A 20,761-nucleotide genomic window follows, 5' to 3' on the forward strand; every position below is an offset into this window, starting at 1 on the left:
GGTTGGGTTTTCCACCCTTCCTTCAGAAGATTTGGATGGGGTTGTAATATTCACCCTGTTTAGACTGAAAAACGTGACTGCTGGGTTGAGGAATTATATGGGATTACATTGTCCACTTTTGGAGTCGGTGCCATCGCCAAGTGTCATAGAGTCATACAATACAAAAGTGGCCCTTCAGCCCATCGAGTCTGCACTGACAAAACTACACTAAATCTACACTAATCACACTTCCCAACACTTGACCCACAGTCTTGAATGTTGTGACATTTCAAATATTCAACCACATATCTTTTTGAGGTTGTGAATATTTTTATAAAACTAAATAGCAACAAATTAAAATGGCATTTCTAACTCAGTGTTTTTATTCGACTTATTAGAAACCCAGCCAATCATAATGCACCCATAATAATATTTATTTCTCACACCTCAAACAGGTTAATAAGCATTTGATAGTATCACTTCTGATGAAGGTTATTCAACCAGCTATGGAAAATATGGAAAACTGAACATTTTGCCTCAGTGAACAAAAAACTATTGTCACTAGCACATAACAAATGTTAATCGGTTTGTTACGTATGTTGGGGCGTGCCCCTTTAAGAGAATGGCTCAGGTGACCTGGGACTCGAGCTCGACCCTGGGTGGAGCTTGCCTCGACATCTTGTGCTGACTGTGCTAGGGGACAGACGTATTAACAAACAGTTCCAATGGTTTACTTCCACTTACCTCATGATCTGGTATTATTCTTAAATAAGACCTCAAACATATTATATTTCTGTGTGGTTTAGAAAAAGTTGAACTAAACTTTTTAATTTCCACAGGATGTAAAATAGATAAGAGTGGATCTGTCACCTGACCTTTCCATTCGACTGTTTTGTTATCCTTTTTGGACGAACAGTCATACATCTTTTAATTGACTGACTATAATCTGAAGTGTCTTAATAATTCTACAGTTCATACTTCTGCTGCAATTTTATTGTATTTGTTGACATTATGTCAGTTTGCAATAAAAATTGTTTTCTGATCATTAAAGCAGTTTTATATTCTTTACTTTTGGGCAGGTCACATTGCTTTAGATTGGATTGGCTGAATAGCCCAGTTGGCTGGACAGCTGGTTCATGATGCAGGGCGATGCCAACAGCGTGGGTTCAATTCCCGTACCGGCTGAGGTTATTCCCCACCCTTTCAATCTTGCCTCTCGCCTGAGGTGTGGTGATCTTCAGGTTAAATCACCACCAGCCTATGGTTGTCTGGGATTATGGCGATTTTACCTTTCACTGTGATATTGCTGCCTTACATCTATGCTGTTCCTTAAATCAGTTGACTTTTGTTTTTCTCACTTCTGCCAAAGCCCTTTGGTTTTGATGTGATGTTCACCACCACACACTCCTACGCCTGTAACTTTGCTCACATACATGGCAGGCCATTCACCCTCGACCAAAAGCAAAATGTGGTACAGATCTGGAACACGGTTAACAAGAAGTTAGAGTGAAGCTTCACTTCAATGAGACTGACATACAAGCAAAATGCTCTGGATGTTGGAAATCTGAAACAAAGAGAGAAAAAGCTAGATATACTCAACAGATCTGGCAGCATCTGCGGAGAGAGAAGCAGAATTCACATTAACATCACAGACCTGGAAAGTTATTTCTCATTCCCTCTCCACAGATGCTGCAAAATCAGACACGATTAGTGTTTATATATTTATGGGACTGGATGTCATCAAATATCAAATAATCAAATAAACCCTACAGTGCAGAAAGAGGCCATTTGGCCCATCGAGTCTGCACCGACCACAATCCCACCCAGGCTACCCCCATATCCCTACATATTTACCCGCTAATCCCTCTAACATACGCATCTCAGGACACTAAGGGGCAATTTTAGCATGGCCAATCAACCTAACCCGTGGAAGGAAACCGGAGCACCCGCCGGAAACCCACGCAGACATGAGGAGAATGCCGAAGGAGAGTGCCAAGTATGAGCTCCCTGCACCAAAGGGTAAACTCTGGAGGGTCAGCCTCCCTCCGCTTAGTTAGCTTGCCCCATTTCAGTTTTTCGGGCTAAAACGTTTTAGTTATTTCGGGGTGAGACTTCCATCAATCTCCAGGTGGAGCTGCCAGTCCCTGCACACACTGGCAATGCCAATCACAAGCTGTGGTCACTGCTGGCACTACAGGTAGCCCAAGGAGATGGAATTCAGTGCTTGGCCCGGACATGCAGGTAGGTCTGACTGGGGCCAGGCTGACAGGACCCGAAGGGGGTGGAGGGGCATGGAGGCTATGTTGCACAGGGTAGGGGAGGGTGGCCAAGGGGGAGGCAAAACGGAAGGAGCAGGAGCTCCTATTGATACGTGGTCTGGAATGGAGCCCTCCCACCCCACAACTTTCACTGACCAGCAGCACATAGGGTTAAGCCTGCTGGGCAACATGTTAGGGAGCAGGTTTCTAGGTCTCTCCCACTATTGTAGCAATGCTGGGGTGAGGTTATTAATTGGGCAGTCATTGCCCATTTAAAGTCCCCAATTAGGGGCGGGTGAGCCAGTCACCCAGGGGTCGGGATGGGTGGACCAGTGGTCTACCCACCAATGGACACACCGGTGTAATTTGTAGGTCCATCCGCCCTGCTTTCCTACCTGTGGGTGGCCCATAAGATCCACCCCCATGTATACAATTCCAAAACTGCATGACACATTTCACAAACTAAACCACACATTGTTAAAAGGTCAATTCTGCCAGTGCCTCGTGGTTGATTGTTTCCTCGTTCTAATGAAACTGCAATCTCAGGAAGCTACATTACAGCAATGATTAGTCAGTCCTTAATGGTGACAAAGTAAATCGGCATCTCTGCTACTTCTTGAGAAAAATAAGAATGTGAACGTCTCAAAGTTCAGCTGATCTGACATCTTACCGTGGTCTCCCAGAAAGATGATATTGACACAACGGTGCAGTTTCATCTGTTTGAGTCCATCCATTAGCTGCCCGACAATTCTGTCTGTCATTCGGAGAACATCAGTCACCTAAACATGTAAACACAAGCAAAGGAACACTTCTCAATTTGTGAATATTGTTGGAAGAATCATTAATGCTGCACTAATCACTAATACATTAATAAGGGAAGAAAATAAACAAACATTTTGAAATAAGATGCACAGTTGCTTTGAAGGCAGTCTAGTGGCGCAGTGGGTAGCGTCCCTTACTTTGAGCCAGAAGCTTCGGGTTTGAGTCCCACTGATGGCCAAGGAATGTGAGTTCATAATGCAGCCAAACAGGTTGGGTATCAACTTATAAATCCTTCCAACATACAACAATGGCAGGGATTAAGAGAGGGAGAGATTCCTGGTCAACTATGTGATTGATGGAAACTGAAGCTTTCATCATCACCCACAATTGATCCAGGCTACAGAATGCATGTACAAGTGTATGATGCGTCAGCAGCTCAGAATCCTGCGGGCGGGCGGTCACGATCTCCTGGGCATTCACATCTGGCTACAATGAAGTTACTGTGAAAATCCCCTAGTGTTCGGGTACACTGAGGGAGAATTTAGCGCCTGACAAACACATCTTTCGGACTGTGGGAGGAAACCGGAGCACCCGGAGGAAACCCACGCAGACACGGGGAGAACGTGGGGACTCCGCTAGAAGGCATGCATCAAGATATGAAGATGGCAGACATTGACGCTGACAACTGGGAGATAGTCGATGATGTCCGTGACTTCTGGAGGCTGACTGTTTGGAAGAAGCCAGCAGAAATGTAAAGCTCATCTGGCCGAGAAGGAGGCCCAGAGCAAACAGAGACCAGCGAAACCTGCACCTTTTCAACCCACTGTCTTAACGCGATTTCAGAGTGAGGCTCCTGAGCCACAGCAGGTGATGTTGACCACCAAGGCATGACGTGGAAGGCTGCCAAAAACTGGGAATCTCACCACTGGAACTAAATTATCAAAACACATTCAGATATATCACAGCTTCACTGAATTCAACCATAATTTTGATAGCCATAGAATTCTAAATTCGTGCCAATATTAAATGCCACTATTCAAACAAGTTTTATTACATCATTAACAACAATCCTCTCATTGAAGCTTTAAACTGTCTGCTCCGATGGTTGAGGTGAAAGTTAAAGCTTTGAGATCACTCAAACAATAGGATTACCAACTCCGGTTTAACATATTCCTGGAGGTCTCCTGCCTCTGGTAGGCCTGTGCAGTAAAACAGCAATATCCCCATCATCGAATATTTTTATCATGAATAAAGTATGGAAAGTGATTGGAAGTATTTTGTTACTGTTCCTGTGATTGTTCTCCTGAGCTGGGTGCAGCAGTGTCCTGGAGAGTTGTCTTCAATTCCTGGAGAGTTACAATCCCAGAGGCTGAACGACCCGACTGTTCATGAAAAGAGCCAATGCTGTGGGCAACATTCTTTCCTCATTCAATACCATAAATGGGAACAGTATTATTAAGTCAGTTCATATTTTATAGGGTGATTCGTGGATAATGTCCTGTTCTGGGTCAGGTCAACCTAATTATATTGTGACATTGTCTCATCTATCTCTATAAAACAGCAGTGTATAAACACCAAATAATTTACTTTCACTTAAGCAACAAGACTTAAAGCTGCTAGCATCAATGATTACTTGAAGATGCAAAATTAAAATCTGGAGGTGAAGTTGATCTTGGACAGTTAGGTTCATAGTAACTCAGCAGCCCATTTTACATCCCACCTGATTAGCTCTTCCATCAAGTCATCACTTTTTGCTCACTCTCAATGACAACAGCCCAACTACCCAACAACATGAATATTTTACATGATGAGGTTTCCCTTTCTGTCATCCAATTGGCGGAGAACAATCGCGAATGAGTGTTAATTGGCTGTAGGGCGGGAGAACCTCTGCCTTCACTCAGGATGAAGTTCCGCCTTAGACAGCTGTCAGCCAACCTGATTGGCTGGCAGTACTCTAGTCCCTGCACAAACAGAAGAGGAAGTGTTTCAACATGCCAGAGCCCATGTTTTGGGAGCGGACGGTAAGGTAATGTTTAGGAGTACCAGGTACAGAGGGTAGGAAAAGCCTTGCAGGGTTTTGGGGGGTGGGGGAGTGGGTGACTGGGGTGCTGGACAAGAGGCTGGGGCGAGTGGGAGGAGGGTGTGGGGAGGGAGGTCTGAGGTCCAGTGGCCACAGACGTTAAGTAGGGATAGAGATTGCCCAAAGTTAGAAGGGGGCTTAGGATGGAGGTGTTTTGCTGGTTGTCTGTTTTTAAGGTGAAAAATGGACAGCCAACAGTTGAAAATCCTCACGTTATTTCAATGAAAAGTCCCTCTTGACCTGGTCAGCAATAAATAAAACAGGATGCATCAAAAATGTAGCGCAATGTTTAATCATAAGAGAAGTATATTGCATTACGCAGGAGGTTAAGTTAAAAAAGTTAGAGAAATTCAGAACATGATTGCTTATCATTAGGTCATTCCCAAATTGACATGCCCTTCTGGTTTATTATTCTGTTATTACTTTTTTTCTTTTTGCAATCTGGACCTTTGGAAATCCATCAGAGAACAAGCAAGAACAAAAAGGCTTTTTTTTCCCAAAACAAAACACCAACATCTGGTTGACATTAGCAGTTAATTCCTTTCAGCAACAACAGGTGTTGTACATATGGAAAGGCTGGACTCTTTCGGTGCCCCATCTTAGTATTAACATGCTCTACTAACCTCTGAGCTGAATGGTCCATATCTGTGACCGTAACCATCTGGTTGTTCTGAATAGAAGGCATAGGCATAGGGCCTGAAATTGAAGCAAATGTTAAGAATGAATAGTTTTGTTTGTTGAACTAGTCACTCAGGAAAATCTGGTTCCACTTTCTTTACGAGAGGAGTTTCTGCCAAAGGTTTAAACAGAGGAAGTTGATATTGGATATTTCGATTTCCATTAAGCTCAATTATCCAGCAATTTATCTCTTCTCCCACATTCTACCTTAGCTCTCTGTCCCCACCTCAGAGAAAGAAAGGATGTAAAAGCACCTATTTCTTTGAATTGTGGTAAAACCAGTCGTTCCTCAGGTTTTTTGGTCTTCAAAAGAATCCAAACCGCTTTACAATTGTTACATAAACTACTTTTCCAATCGGTCATCCAATATATATACTTTTCACCTTTGTTCTACTTCTCTTAAATTGGGGCATTTCAAATCCTTTCACTGGAGAATCCCTGCAAATACTGATACAATCCTTGCAAGTTTCGACACCATTTCCCTTTGAGAAGCCCTTGCCTGCATCAGGTACCCAAAAGAAATCTTCATCAGAACAGGGTACAGACACCAAAAATCATGGTCTGCTTTTTTCCTTTACATATTCCAACTAACCTATTGTGTATTTCCAAAATGTTCTGCCTTTTATCCTTCGATGTTTGTTTGGGTGAGCTTTTGTGGAGTATTTATAAGTGGGGAAGGGGGTGGGGTGTATCCAGGGAGAAATTAAAGAAAGTAATCATTTCATCTTCATAAATCGGGACAATTTTTATTGGTATGAGTAACCAGGCAAAATAGTGTAACAAAAGTACAACGCTGAAAAATAATTGTTTGGTATATTGAGGAAAAAGTTCATGTATTCTGAGGAAGAGCATAATCAGGGGAGAAGCATTATCAAATCATTATTATAACATATGCAAATTCCTTAAAGGATAAGAATTTGAACATTCTAAAGAAACTTGAGGATATAAATTCTTCATGTCATTTATATGCAGCAAAATCATTAACGTGTTAGTGAAGCTTTCATTGTTCACTATTTTTAGCAAAGACATAAGTACAATTTTTAAAAATGTGAATAAGATTTCACTAAATATCTTCTCCAAATCATTTACAATGTTGTTACACAAAAGACCTTTCTTGACACCAGTGTCTGAAAACATATTTCGGTGGGAAAGATCCTTCTCAATGTGGCTGCAACTCAGTTAGTTAGTCCATAAACTGATACATTATGTAAAGATAAACCCATATAAACAACAACTGGTACTTCCTGTTTCCTGTTTTCCACTAACCAACTCATCTATTTTCGTGAGACAGTGCTGGGAGGGGGTTGAGAAAGGTTACATCTTACACTAAACACTAATTGGTAAATGAATTGCATTGATTAAGGTGTGAGGTCTTGTAACTTATGGAGCATTTGTATTGTAGAACCACTTTGGAAAGTGTTACCTTAGTACCTAATGCTTTGAGTGCTATTAAAATCCCAATGTAGATTGAATACAGAGTGCAATGTGCAAGTCAGGTTCTAACAGACGCCCAAGCAACATAAAACACCATGCCGGTACAAGTAGGGTTATTTTTGAATGGGTACCACTCTCTATCTTCTTCTACAATGGGAGAAAAGCCTGGGCAGGCCAAGCAATGCAGAAATGTTTCACTTTTTTGTACCAAATAGTTGTATCATTCAGTCTTACGGTTTCTAGAACGCACGGTTACCTCTAGCACCAAGTCTTATCTGATTATGTTGCCATTGTTAAGAGCACAAATGTTGATGACAGAAGCATTGGAAGGTAGGTCAGTTATCAATATTTCGACTTTGCGAGAATTGACAACAGTTAAGTGAGCAAGAAGAGATGATGACCATAATTACTTGTACAAAGCTTGACTGAGAGCCACAGAACCAAAAATATTTTACAGGACAGAAAAAGGTCATTCACCTCTTCATGTCTGTGCAGCCTCTCTGCTGGAATAATCCAAAATTAATCCAACCAATATACTCTCTCCCAGTAGCCAAGTTTCTCTCGGCATCATATTTATTTAATTCTCCTTTAAAGGACAGAATGCTGCCCACTACTCCACGGAATAAAGTGTTCCACACATTGTAGACTCTTAGTAAACATTCTGTTAAATCACCTTTTAGCCTTTTTTCTCTAAAAGATAATCCTTCCTTACATCTATTTGCTTTCTCTCAAATATCCTTTTTAAATTTCAAAACTTCCTTCTCAGTACCCCACTGCACCTTTTATGTTCCTCATGATTTTGCTTACTATCATTAGTCACACCTACCTTGACAGTCTGGGGATGGGGTTACAGAGTGGGGTATGGCAGGTGTCAGACCTGGATGGGGCTGGCAGCTCGACCACCACCTGCCTTTAGGCCCTGCCCCCTCAGGCCCTGCCTCCCTTGACACTGCCCGGTGCCTGGTAGGCAGTGCCAAGATGCCAGGCTGTCACTGTCCCATGAGAACTGCCTTCCTGCCCCCAACTTCCTGGACGTCCTCAATGGCCACTGGTCCTATCAGCGAGGCTATCACATCAAGTCCCCGTTGATGAGGACCATACGTAATCCTTGCCTGTGAGGACCTTCACTGGTGAGGTCGCTAAGGCAAGTGAGTCCATGCAATTGAGTCCCAGGCTCACTAATTAAATTTAATTTCAATTTAAAATATATTTAAATATTGAAATCAGCCTTGCACCCTTTTCCCGGTAAGATCGCAAGAGGTGAAAAATCGGCCACGAACACAATTATTTGCCTTGCGCAATCTTACGGGCACATCCCGCCCCATCGACTGGCAGGATGAGAAGGTAAGATCACCCCATTTTATTCAAAATGTCAGGGAACCACTAAACAGGAAACTATAGGCCAGCTGTCATAGGGAAAATGCTAGAAGCTATTATTAAAAATGCTAGAGTAAGACACTTGGATATATGCAAGGGAAACAGGCAGAGACAACATGGTTTGCAGAGAGGGAAATAATGTTTAACTGATTTATTGGAGTTATTTGAAAAAGTAACATGTGCTGTGGATAAAGGGGAATCGGTGGATGTACTGTACTTAGATTTCCAGAAGGCATTTGATAAAATGCTACATCAAACATTAATTGCAGAAAATAAAAGCTTATGGTGTAGGGGGTAACATGTTGATATGGATAGAAAATTATTGGCTAGCTAGCTAACAAGAAACAGAGAGTAGGCATAAGTGGGTCATTTTCTGGTTGGCAAAATGCGACAAGCAGTGTGTCACATGGATCAGTGCCGGGGCCTCAATGTTTTATGATTTATATAAATGAACTGGATGAAGGAGACAAAGATTAAAACAAAAGATAGATCGGAAAGTAGTTGGGAAGAGGACGTAAGGGGCTACTAAGAAATATAAATAGATTTAAGAGAGTGAGCAAAGATCTGGCAAATGGAATATTGTGTGCGAAAAGTGAAGTTGTCGCGGAAGAATAAAAGAGAAGCTTATTATCTAAATGGTGAGAAATTGCAGAGCTCTAAGGTGCAGAGGGATCTGAGTGTCCCAGTGCATGAATCACACAAGATTAGTAAGCAGGTACAGCAAGTAATTAAGAAAGCTCATAGAATGTTATCTTTTATTGCAAGGTGAATTGATTAAAAAGGAGGTCATGTTTCAGTTATACAGGACACTGGTTGAGATCAGAACTGGAGTACGTGTACCATACTGGCCTCCTTATTTAAGGAAGGATGTAAATGTGTAGCAGTTCAGAGAAGGTTTCCTAGACTAATAGCTGGAATGGGAGGATTATCTTATGAGGACAAGTTGACAGGCTACGCTTGTATCCTCTGAAGTTTAGAAGAGTAAGAAGTGACTTTGATTGAAACCTTTAAGATCCTGAGGGGTCTTGACAAGGTGCATGTGGAGAGGATGTTTCCTCTTGTGGGGGAATCCTGATCATTGTTTAAAAATAAGGGGTCACCCATTTAAGACAGAGCTGAGGAGAAATGTTTTCTCTCAGAGGGTTATGAGTCTTTGGAATTCTCTTCCTCAAAAGATAGTGGAAGCAGAGACTTTGAATACTTTTAACGCAGCGGTGGATAGATTCTTGATAACAGGAGGTTGAAAGGTTACCGGGGGTTAGTGGGAATGTGGAGTTGAGGTTAAATTAGATCAGCTATGATCTTATTAAATGGCGGAGAATACTCAAGAGGCCAAGTTGCCTACTCCTGCTCCTAATTCATCTGTTCAAGTGAATTTTCACAGGAGTATAGAGTGGGCATAAATATAGCTAACTCAACACTCTACCTTTTTTTAATCATTCACTTTTAAAACTGGAAAATCGAATATGGCACAAGTTGGGCTTGCAGCAAATCTGTGCATTTAGCAAAACTACAAAGCGAGAGGAGGTGAAGCTCCATAAAATTCATCCTGCAATGTTTTACTTGTCCACAGCAACTCCTCCCCCACTGCCACATCAGACAGAGATCCCACCCTCAAGAGATTTTTTCTTTCCCTCTCTCTTCCTGCACTCATCATAAAACTGGGACTTCCTCTGCCACCAGCTCTCTTTCTCCACCTCCAACACTAATAGCACTGTGCTCTCAGGCCCACATGTCCGCCCTTGGCCTGCTGCAGTGTGCCAGTGAAGCCCAATGCAAACTGGAGGGTCAGCCTCTCATCCTCCAGTTGGGTATATTGCAGCCCTTGGGACTCAACATTGAGTTCAGCAGCTTTCTCCTTTCTCCTCCATCTGAAATCCCCTATTTCTTCTCTGTTTTTAAATATCCCAAACATGTATTGCCTCAGTGCAAACAGCCCCCTCTAACTCCGGGCCATCTGGCTTTTGTTCTTACTTGTGCTACTTTTTGTTGTAGTTTCCACATTCTCTCTCCTTTCACTTCTGATGAGCAGTCTCGGGACTCAAATGTTAATTCTATCTCTCTTCTGATTGATGCTGGCAGACATGCTGAGGTTTTCTAGCATCCTCTGTTCTTGCTTCAGATTCCAGCATCCGCACTATTTTGCTTATAATAAGTGTACGTCCTTCTGTCATCTCATTCCCACTCAGGTTCTCTTCTCTTTCTCTTCCACTCCCATATTCTCCACTGAGGTCTAATTCTTGCTTTCCAGTCTTGACTGAGTTCATGTATGCTGACCGACTTCTCCTTCTCCCTTCCGATATTCTTGAAATATACCTGTCTATTTGTTTGTTCCCATCGCCAACCCCACTTCCACTTGCAGTTGCCCTCACCAGCCAACCCTCCCCAACCCCCAATGTCTTCAAGCTTCCACAAGGCTGGACAGGGATCTTGTCGGTGGGGAGTGGAGAGACCTCAGAATTGGTGAGAAATAGGAAACTGAGTCTGAGTTATGGTAGTTCTGTTGGGGAATGTATCTGGGAATTGTAATTCCCAGTACTGTGGTCAGAAAGCAGAAGGAAGAAACATCAAAAGAGAAATCAACTGAAATTTACTTGATAGAATTAAATTAGGTAGAAATATTATTGGTGGAAAATGTTTGATGAGAGGTTTAACATGACATGATTGATGAATAATCAAAGTAGGAATATTCATTTAGAAAATGATTTTTAAAAACTTAGAGTTTGAGGATGAGGAAAATTGACAATCATAATGTACAGGACAGTTTATTAGAAAACTTAAGTACATTTTTAAAGAACAAAAATAAAGTTTCAAAATAAGACCATAAGACCTTATTTTGATTACTTATGGTGGTAATTTCGAACCATTTTTCATCATGAATTTTTCATCATAGCAGACCTTGTCCATGCAGACAATGCAGCAAAGACAAGATTGGAGGGATTTTCTGGCTGCGCTCACCCCAAATCCGGAAAATCCTGCCCGAGGTCAATGGACCTTTCCATGGTCTGCATCCCCCCCCCCCCCACTATGATTTCCATAACAGACGGGATGGGAAAATTTCCCCTGTTATGTCAGGTTTTTTTTCTCCTCACCTACACCCACATTATGGGTGGCACAGTGGTTAGCACTGCTGCCTCACAGCACCAGGGACCCTGGTTCGATTCCTGGCTTGGGTCACTGAATATGTGGAGTTTGCACATTCTCCCAGTGTCTGCGTGCGTTTCCTCCAGGTGCTCCAGTTTCCTCCCACACTCCAAAGATATGCAGGTTAGGTGGATTGGCCATGCTAAATTGATCCCTTAGTGTCAGGGGGACTAGCTAGGGTTAATGCATGGGGTTCTAGGGATAGGGCCTGGGTGGGATTGTGGTTGGTGCAGACTCAATGGGCCGAATGGCCTCCTTCTGCACTGTAGGATTCTATGATCCTATAAGTGAGACTGACATGATGTGAGGATCTCTGAACTCTCAAACTCAAATCATCATCCTGTTCCCAAGGGTGGGATAGAAACAGCAGCAGAAATAGGCACCAAATGCTCTCTGGTTGCTGTTGGAACACATTAGCCAAAGATCTATGACTCTATCTACTGGGAATCTGTCAAATAAAAAAGGGCCTTCCTTGCTTGTTGCCCACTACTGTCAGATCCTCCAATGTGAAAGGTACAAGATAGACAGATTTTTATTCAGTAAGGGAATCGAGGGTTATGGGGATAAGGTGGGAAAGTGGAGTTGATGATTATCATATCCGATCAGTCATGATCTCATTGAATGGAGGAGCAGGCTCAATGGGCCAAATGGCCTATTCCTGCTCCTACGTCTTATAGTCTTATGATGAGCACTCCCACAATCATCTCTTGGGCATCTTACATTTGGACCCTTCCACCTCATTTTCCTACTGTTCCTTTCCTGTCCCTGATAAAACACCCTGAACTCCTCTGCAGCAACCGCTCCCTGCCCCATCACCCCCATCATCATTGCTCAACTGGTCTCCCAGGAACTCTCTGGGCAATGTTAGGGGAGAGGATGGCTGGCATTATTGGGCTCATCCCTCATTTTCACCGCTGTGCTTGGGAATTGAATTGGCTCCAGAAAAGCAGGAGAGGATCTTGTGCCGATTAATCATTTTTATTTGGAAAAATGATTATAACTTTGTTTAGCTTTATAAGGTTCACAATATTAAACCACAGCCATGCAGATGATTTTTATGTTTAAGATGAAAAAGTTAGGAAATGCTTGTTTTATTATTTTTTGTTCCATTAAAAAGTTATAATAAAGCAACAGATCACGTGAGTTAATTTTAATCTGCTGAATAATATTTACCTTTCGTTATCAGGCAACTTCAGCCATTGAAGTATTGTGAATACCCTTTGCTCATAGGGAATGACACTGTAACCAGAAAAAAAGACATATCATTTGATTTACCCAGCTTAAAAGACAAACATTTTACATCCTGCCTTTAAAATAAATTGCAGGAGAAATGTCCAGATACCACCTTTGTGATCTGTTAACAGACGTTAAATATGCAAGAGTGGGGTTAAAGATCATTCACTGTCCTTTTCAGGCAACAGTAAGTGATTGCACATATCTGAGAATACAGCATGCAAAACAATGTTGGCAGATTGCCACACAGCCAAGTTAGAGAGGGCAAAGGAGTCAGAGAAGACGTATAGGAGATCAATGAAAGTAAATTGCAATCAATTATGGGATGAAAATTTGTTAACATTGTGCAGCATGCTGATTCCACAGGGACACACAGTGCCACAGGGAGCTGCTGGTGCCACTGTCTGTCCCAAGAAATCAGCATAGTCTAGGTAACACTGCTTTGATGTAGTGTCACACAGATGGAATTTTAACCCAGCACGTCAGCAAAAAGTACCTATCTATGTACAATTAAAATTGAAAATCGGCAAAATGATTTCCTGGCTCTAAATTACCAGGACAGGAAATATTACAATAGAACAATAAGACGAAAGCCAATGGCCGGAATGTTCTGGCTGTTCCCGCCAGCGGGATCTTCTGGTCATGATGACAGTGAACCCCCACCGCGGGCTCCCTGGCGGCCACGAAACACGCAACGGGATGCACAGAAAATCCCACCCAAAAGATATCCACATCCTATACTGAAGTTCTCTTCATTTGTTTTCTTAAATCATTAAGTCATTTAAAGGCGCCAATTGAGATCGAATCAAGCTATTACTTACATCGGCCAGAAAAATGTGCCAGCCTTTACCGCTTGATTGACAGTGGTCACCCAGATCTAGTGTAATATGGGAAACAAATCCGATTGAAAAATGTAAAAAAAGTTACCAAGGTGACATATTTTTATGAACATTAAATGACAAAAGTAAGCCTTTTCTTATATTGCATAGCTTTTTATTTCTTTAAATTGATTCTAATAAATCTTTTTCTTACCAAGCCCAGCATGGATCCCCTGTTCCTTTGAGAAGGTGGTGATGGTTTTTTTTCTTGAACATTGCAGTCGATATGGTAAAGGGCCTCTAACAGTGCTGTTATAGGGAGAGTTCTAGGATTTTGACACAGCAACGATAAAGGAAAATTTATGTATTTCCAAGTCAGGGTGGTGTGAGATTTGAAATGGGACCTGGGAGGTGGTGGCGCTTCAATTGCTTGCAGCCCTTAGCTTTCTAGGTGGTAAAAGTAGCGTTCAGAGGCGCTGTCAAAGAAGTCTTGGCGAGTTGTTGTAGTACATCCTGTAGATGGTACACACACAGCTACTGTATACCAATATGTTAAGTGATGGATGGACTGCTGATCAAGGGGATTGCTTTATTTTGCGTTGAGATTCCTGAGTGTAGTTGGAGCCGCACTTAGGGGAGTAGAGAGTATTCCATCAAATGCTTGATCGGTGCTTTTTGGGTAGTGGAGAGGCTTTGGAGCAGTGATGGGCAACCTGTGGCCCAGGGACCACATGCGGCCCATCTGGATTCTGATTGTGGCCCACAAGACATTTTGTTGACCATCGCCCATGCACAGGGTTGCCACAGTCCACTGATTTCTGTCCGGGTGGTTTTTTTTCCTGGCGCTGTGACTGAAGTGATACACGTGTAAAGCAATGACAAGTGAAGTGAGGTGCATGTTGATTGCACAAAACAGTGACTGTGAGAGACGTGCGCTCTGTCCAAAGTGTAAAGGTTTCTTCTGTTTTCACAATTTGAAGTTGATGACAGTGCTATTCATGTATAAATGATTAACCATTTTCTATAACTTGTTAAGAAATATTTGGCATGTATTAAATATATTTAATCTTATTCATGGGGTCGTGGTAAGTGAACGTGCCTGGTTTCAATCTTGTGGCCCACTGAGATGAAGGGAGAGCCACTCGTGCGGCCCACTCACCAGCCTAGGTTGCCTGTCACTGCTTTGGAGAGTCTAAAGGTGAGGCATCTGCCACAGAGAGCCCAACCTCTGATTGTTTTGTATTTACATGGCTAGTCCAGTCATTCCCAGATGTACAAATTTTAGGAGGCATTCTACTTAAATTACAAATTAACTTGAGTGAATATTGCCCCTAGCCACCACACAGATACTTGGGCCTGGATTCATCCTCGAAGTGGGAATTTGGTCATTTCCTATCTCATGCTTGACAATGTTTGCCTACAGTATTTTAACCATAGGTGGGGGAATGGGCTGGAGTTGGAGCCGCTACTTCTGGAAGTGGTAGAGAGGCAGGCTGATGCCAAGGCAGTAAGGTCCAAAGGGACACCGAACTAGTTCTGTGGTTGAATATTAGGCACAATACTCCCTCACTCCCTCCACCCAGGCCCCCATGCAACCTCCATCCCCACTCACCCAGTATCCACTGTGAACAGAACTCATGAGCCCTCTGATAATACTGGGAAGTCTTTGAAATGTCACGAAAGCTCTTGAAAAAAGGTTAAGTGCTTATAAAACTGTCAAATAAAATTCTCAGCCCCTTTGACAGTTGTCTAAAAGGCAATGGAGTCAGCAAGGACAAGATTGCTGCCTATCTGCTCACTAATCTCACCCTTAACTGAGCTATATAAAATCCCACAAACAGGAATAGAGGGCCAGAATCCTGGAATTAGTTCCAGGGACCATTTTACATATCCCCCATCTCCATTCCGACATGACAGAAGCATGGAAACCCAGCCCTCCTACTTTCTCTCATCATTAAATTCTGGCATTAACCTGATTTTCTCAGCCAGTATAGACTGGCAGGGAGATCGTATAAGTAGCTGTCTGCACCATAGTGGATCACAATACGACAAGGTCTTGGGTCTGGTCTGCCACTTAAATCTTTATCAAAAGTTGTGATTTTCAATTATAGACAGTAAAGTTATTTTCTTTATAAACCTCTGACCTAATCAAACCAAAAATTAACAGAGGTGAATCAGCCATTCCTATATAACCTGACACCCCCTGTAGCAGCAAAAACTGGAGAACGGTAATTTATTTTATTTATTAGTGTCACAAGTAGGCTTACATTAACACTGCAATGAAGTTACTGTGAAAATCCCCTAGTCGCTACACTCCGGTTCCTGTTCAGGTACACAGAGGGAGAATTTAGCATGCCCAATGCACCTAACTAGCACATCTTTCGGACTGTGGGAGGAAACCGGAGCACCTGGAGGAAACCCATGCAGACATGGGAAGAATGTGCAGACTCCGCACAGACAGTGACCCAAGCCAGGAATCGGACCTAGGTCCCTGGCGTTGTGAGGCAGCAGTGCTAACCACTGTGCTACCGTGCCACCCAAGCGGCATGTGATACAGCAAAAGTAATACTAACACAAAGAAAGAAATATGCTTTAATTCTTTATATTATAAATAATAATCCTAATCTACAATGTGTCCCAAAGCACAAGTAGCTGAGAAGGTATTAATAAACCTCTCAAAATAAAAAAACAGACCAAACTGCTAAAGCCTGAGGCCCAAAATAAAACTGACATCACAGTGCGGCTCCATCAACTCTTCAAAAGAGAAGACAAGTTAATGTTTTATTGGAATTTGAAGATAAGTGAGTTTCTTTAGAAGATTGAACAAAACAAGCAAGGGTGGAGAGAACAATTGAATCAGGTATTTGTAATGCTGCAAAGAATTGGTTGATGGGTTTAATAACCTGTGATCAGGTTTGATTTTAAACTAGTCAGCTGGATCATATACAAAGATCAGGCTGTGAGGAGGTGAAAAGATATTAGGATGATTAACTGAGTAAAAATCTCCAAAATGGAACCTAGTTGAACAAAGTAAACTGGAAAATAGACAAGGCAGCCATGGTCTGAAACCGCTAATGTCAATTTTCACAACGGCTGTACAATGCTAAGAAAAAACAATGTTTTTAAAGTTTAAAATCAGATTGGTTTGAACAGGGATCTAAGGATTGGACTGGGAATACAGGGAATTTGAAGCAGGAAGCCAAGATTAGGAGCACCGAATAGTGAAGCTTAGCAGAGAGAATCACATCTCTGTGTTTATTCTCCCCAGTACAGAGAAGCCATATCATGAGCAACAATATTAGGCCAGATCGGAGGAAGTATATGAAAATTGCTGCCTCACATGGGGTGTTTGGAGCCTCGCAGGCTGTTTGAAATTACATGGAGAAGCAAACTGAAAGATGTTGCATCTGTAAGTGTCTGATGAACGGCACCCAAAAAGTAGGACCATTCAAGAGCACTTCATAACATTTTGGTCTGTAATGCACTGTAGGTTATCAGTTAACCTAATTCGAATTGAATACGTAATATTATATACCATGAACATTATATGTAAAAATATGTATGGGTGGCACGGTGCTACAGTGGTTAGTACTGCTGCCTCACAGCACCAGGGACTTGAGTTCAATTCCAGTCTCGGATAACTGTCTGTATGGAGTTTGCACATTCTCCCCGTGCCTGCGTGGGTTTCCTCCCAGACTCCAAAGATGCACAGGTTAGATTGATTGGCCATGCTAAATTGCCCCTTAGTGTCAGGGGGATTAGCAGGGTTAATATGTGGGGTTACGGGGCAAGGGCCTGGGTGGGATTGTTGTCAGTGCAGGCTCGATGGGCCAAATGGCCTCCTTCAGCACTGTAGGGATTCTATTCTATGATATGTCATGTATGTTCCTGGAAGTGCCTGGTGGAAACCATTGAGCTGAGTTACTTACTGCCTTCTAGAGTCATAGATTCATCGAGGTTTACAGCATGGAAACAGGCCCTTCGGCCCAACTTGTTCATGTCGTCCTTTTTTTAAAAAACCCCTAAACTAATCCCAATTGCCCGCATTTGGCTCATATCCCTCTATACCCATCGTACCCATGTAAGTATCTAAATGCTTTTTAAAAGATAAAATTGTACCCGCCTCTACTATTACCTCTGGCAGCTTGTTCCAGACACTCACCACCCTCTGTGTGAAAAAATTACACCTCTGGACACTTTTGTATCTCTCCCCTCTCACCTTAAACCTATGCCCTCTAGTTTTAGACTCCCCTACCTTTGGGAAAAGATATTGACTATCTCCCTTGTCTATGCCCCTCATTATTTTATAGACCTCTATAAGGTCACCCCTCAGCCTCCTACGCTCCAGAGAAAAAAGTCCCAGTCTATCCAGCCTCTCTTTATAACTCAAACCATCAAGTCCCAGGAGCATCGTAGTAAATCTTTTCCGCACTCTTTCTAGTTTAATAATATCCTTTCCATAATAGGGTGACCAGAACTGTACACAGCATTCCAAATATGTGACTGTGTGTGTGACAGTGTGTGGTGTGTGTCAGTGTGTGTGTGTGACGAGGTGTGTGTGTGGTGAGACAGTGAGTGTGTGTGACAGTGTGTGTGTATATCTTATATATATGGTGCTTTTCATGACCTTAGGGTTTCACAGCCAATTGAATGCTCTGGAAATGTACGAAATATGATGTTGGCTGAGCGATAAATGTTGGCCAGAACATTGGGAGAAGTGATCTGTTTTTCTTTGAATTGTACCAGAGGATCTTTTACATATCTGAGAGGCCAAATGTGCCTTGCTTCAATATCTCACCTGAATAACAACACCTTTGCCAGCACATCATTAACGTGACAGTCGGGATTCTGTGCTGGAACGCCTTGAATGGAGCTAGATAATTCACAAGATACTGGCTCAGACAGTGAGTGTTACCACTGAACCAAAACCAAGAAGTTCCTCACCTCCTGGGCCCAACCATCATCAGCTGCTTCATCAGTGACCTTCCCTCCATAGGGTCAGAAATGGATGTTCACAGATGATTACATAATGTTCAGTACCATTCACAACTTCTCAGATACTGAAGCGATCCATATGCAGCAAGACCTGGACAATATCCAAGCGTGGGCTGTTAAGTGGCAAGTAATATTTGCAACACATAAGTGACAGGCAAGGAGCATCTCCAGCAGGAGAGAATCTAACCATCAGCCTTCGACATTCAACAGCATTAAGATCGCTGAATTCCCCACTATCAATATGCTAGGGTTACCATTGACTAGAAACTGAACTGGACTAGCAACATAAATACTGTGGCTACAAGTCAACAGGTCCACTATCTACAAGGCATAAGTCAGGAATGAGATGGAATATTCTCCAATTGTCTGGATGAGTGCAGCTCCAACAAAACTCAAGAAGCTCCACACCATCTACAACAAAACATTCCACTTAATTGGCATCCCATCCATCACTCCGTCCATCACTGATACATAATGGCAGCAGTGTGTACAATCTACAAGATGCATCACAGCAACTCATCAAGGCTCCTTTGACAGCAGCTTCCAGATCTGCGACCTCACCTCTTGCACTTTATCCTTTTCCTTTACCCCTATGTACTCTATGAACGGTATGTTCTGCCTGTTTAGCGCACAAGAAACAATGCTTTTCACTGTATCCCAGTGTGTGCAACAATAATAATCAAATCAAATAGAATGGCATGGGCAGCAAACACATGAGAACATCACCAGCTGCGGGTTTCCCTCCAAGCCAAACACCAAGCTAATGTGGAACTATCACACCATTCCTTCACTGTCATGGTTCCAAATCCTGGAACTCCCTTTCTAACAAAACTGAAAGTGTAGCTACACCAGATGACCTGCAGCAGTTCAAGAAAGGGCAATTAGGGATGGACAACGAATGTTGGCCAGGCCAGCGACGCCCACATCCCACAAAAGAATAATAAGAAGTTGAGTATGATAGATTAGTCCAGGTCAACCTTTGTATTCAGCAGTTCAGAATTATTGTGTACAGATCAAAGAAAATCCTGCTACCTTTCATTTTCTTTCTCTAATTTGGTTATGAAATGTTAATGAGACATTTCCGCTGGAAGATAAAAGTGCAAGTTAGGAGGCAAACTGTCCTACTTTCTCCAGCCACAGTTTCAAAATAAGAGACACTCAGAACTTACTGGTTGTCCTCCCCACCATCGAGGATTTAATTTTTCTCTACCTCGAAGACTGAAATTGGCATCAAACACAGGATCATGCATCAAGTTGCCAACGATTCCGTGTGATTCAGGATAAAGTCCCTTTGTATGAAAAACCAAAGCAAATTGATTAGATGTGGGTTTGTGACTTGTCAGAATTTACACAACCTTTTCACACTAAGTCATTTCACCAGGGAAAATATACATCTAAAGGCCGAACGCAGCAAATTAGTACTGGAACTCAAAGCTGTATTTCTGAATTATTTATGTAGTAGCAAAGGGCAGGAAAACTAACATTTGTGTTTGCTGGCAAAGAGAAAACAAATTTCAAATGAGTATAATATCCCAACATAATTTTTTCCTCGTATTTCAGTTTCCAATGTATTGCTCATTCACTAATTTCACAACCTGGACGACATACTGCACATAAAATGTGCCGAAATTTGAAAAGAGGGGAAAAAAGGTATTGACACAGCATTAATGAAAACACTATTGCCATTAATGAATCCCATATATTTTCTTTCCCTACACAGACAGGGTCTCTACTATTTCACTACATTTAAGGCTTGTTTATCAAAAAATTAGTTTAAATCAGGGTCAGGAACATAGTACTCAACAAGAAGGCAAAAATGGAGAAGAAGAAGGATAATCAAGGAGGATTTTTTTTACTTTTCACAGGCCTGATTCGTTTCCAGTTTCCTGTTTAAGCTTCATAGAATCATAGAAACCTTAAAGTGCAGAAAGAAGCCATTCGGCCCATCGAGGCTGCACCTTCAACAATCCCACCCAGGCCCTATCCCCATAATCCCACATATT

At 42.3% G+C, this 20,761-nt stretch overlaps 1 protein-coding gene across 1 annotated transcript in view; it reads right to left on the reverse strand.

The window, feature by feature from the left end:
* Nucleotides 1-20,761, reverse strand: part of enpp2 (ectonucleotide pyrophosphatase/phosphodiesterase 2) — an 88,952-nt gene that overhangs the window by 46,877 nt on the left and 21,314 nt on the right. Inside the window, exons 9-13 of the mRNA XM_078216508.1 lie at nt 19,928-20,047; nt 13,767-13,822; nt 12,886-12,951; nt 5,703-5,775; nt 2,908-3,016 (exon numbers count right to left, since the gene is read on the reverse strand). Of these exons, the coding sequence (XP_078072634.1) occupies nt 2,908-3,016; nt 5,703-5,775; nt 12,886-12,951; nt 13,767-13,822; nt 19,928-20,047 (424 nt within the window). The remainder of the gene's footprint in view (nt 1-2,907; nt 3,017-5,702; nt 5,776-12,885; nt 12,952-13,766; nt 13,823-19,927; nt 20,048-20,761) is intronic.

Source organism: Mustelus asterias, chromosome 7 (assembly GCF_964213995.1).
Source record: "Mustelus asterias chromosome 7, sMusAst1.hap1.1, whole genome shotgun sequence".
Classification (NCBI taxonomy): Eukaryota; Metazoa; Chordata; class Chondrichthyes; order Carcharhiniformes; family Triakidae; genus Mustelus; species Mustelus asterias.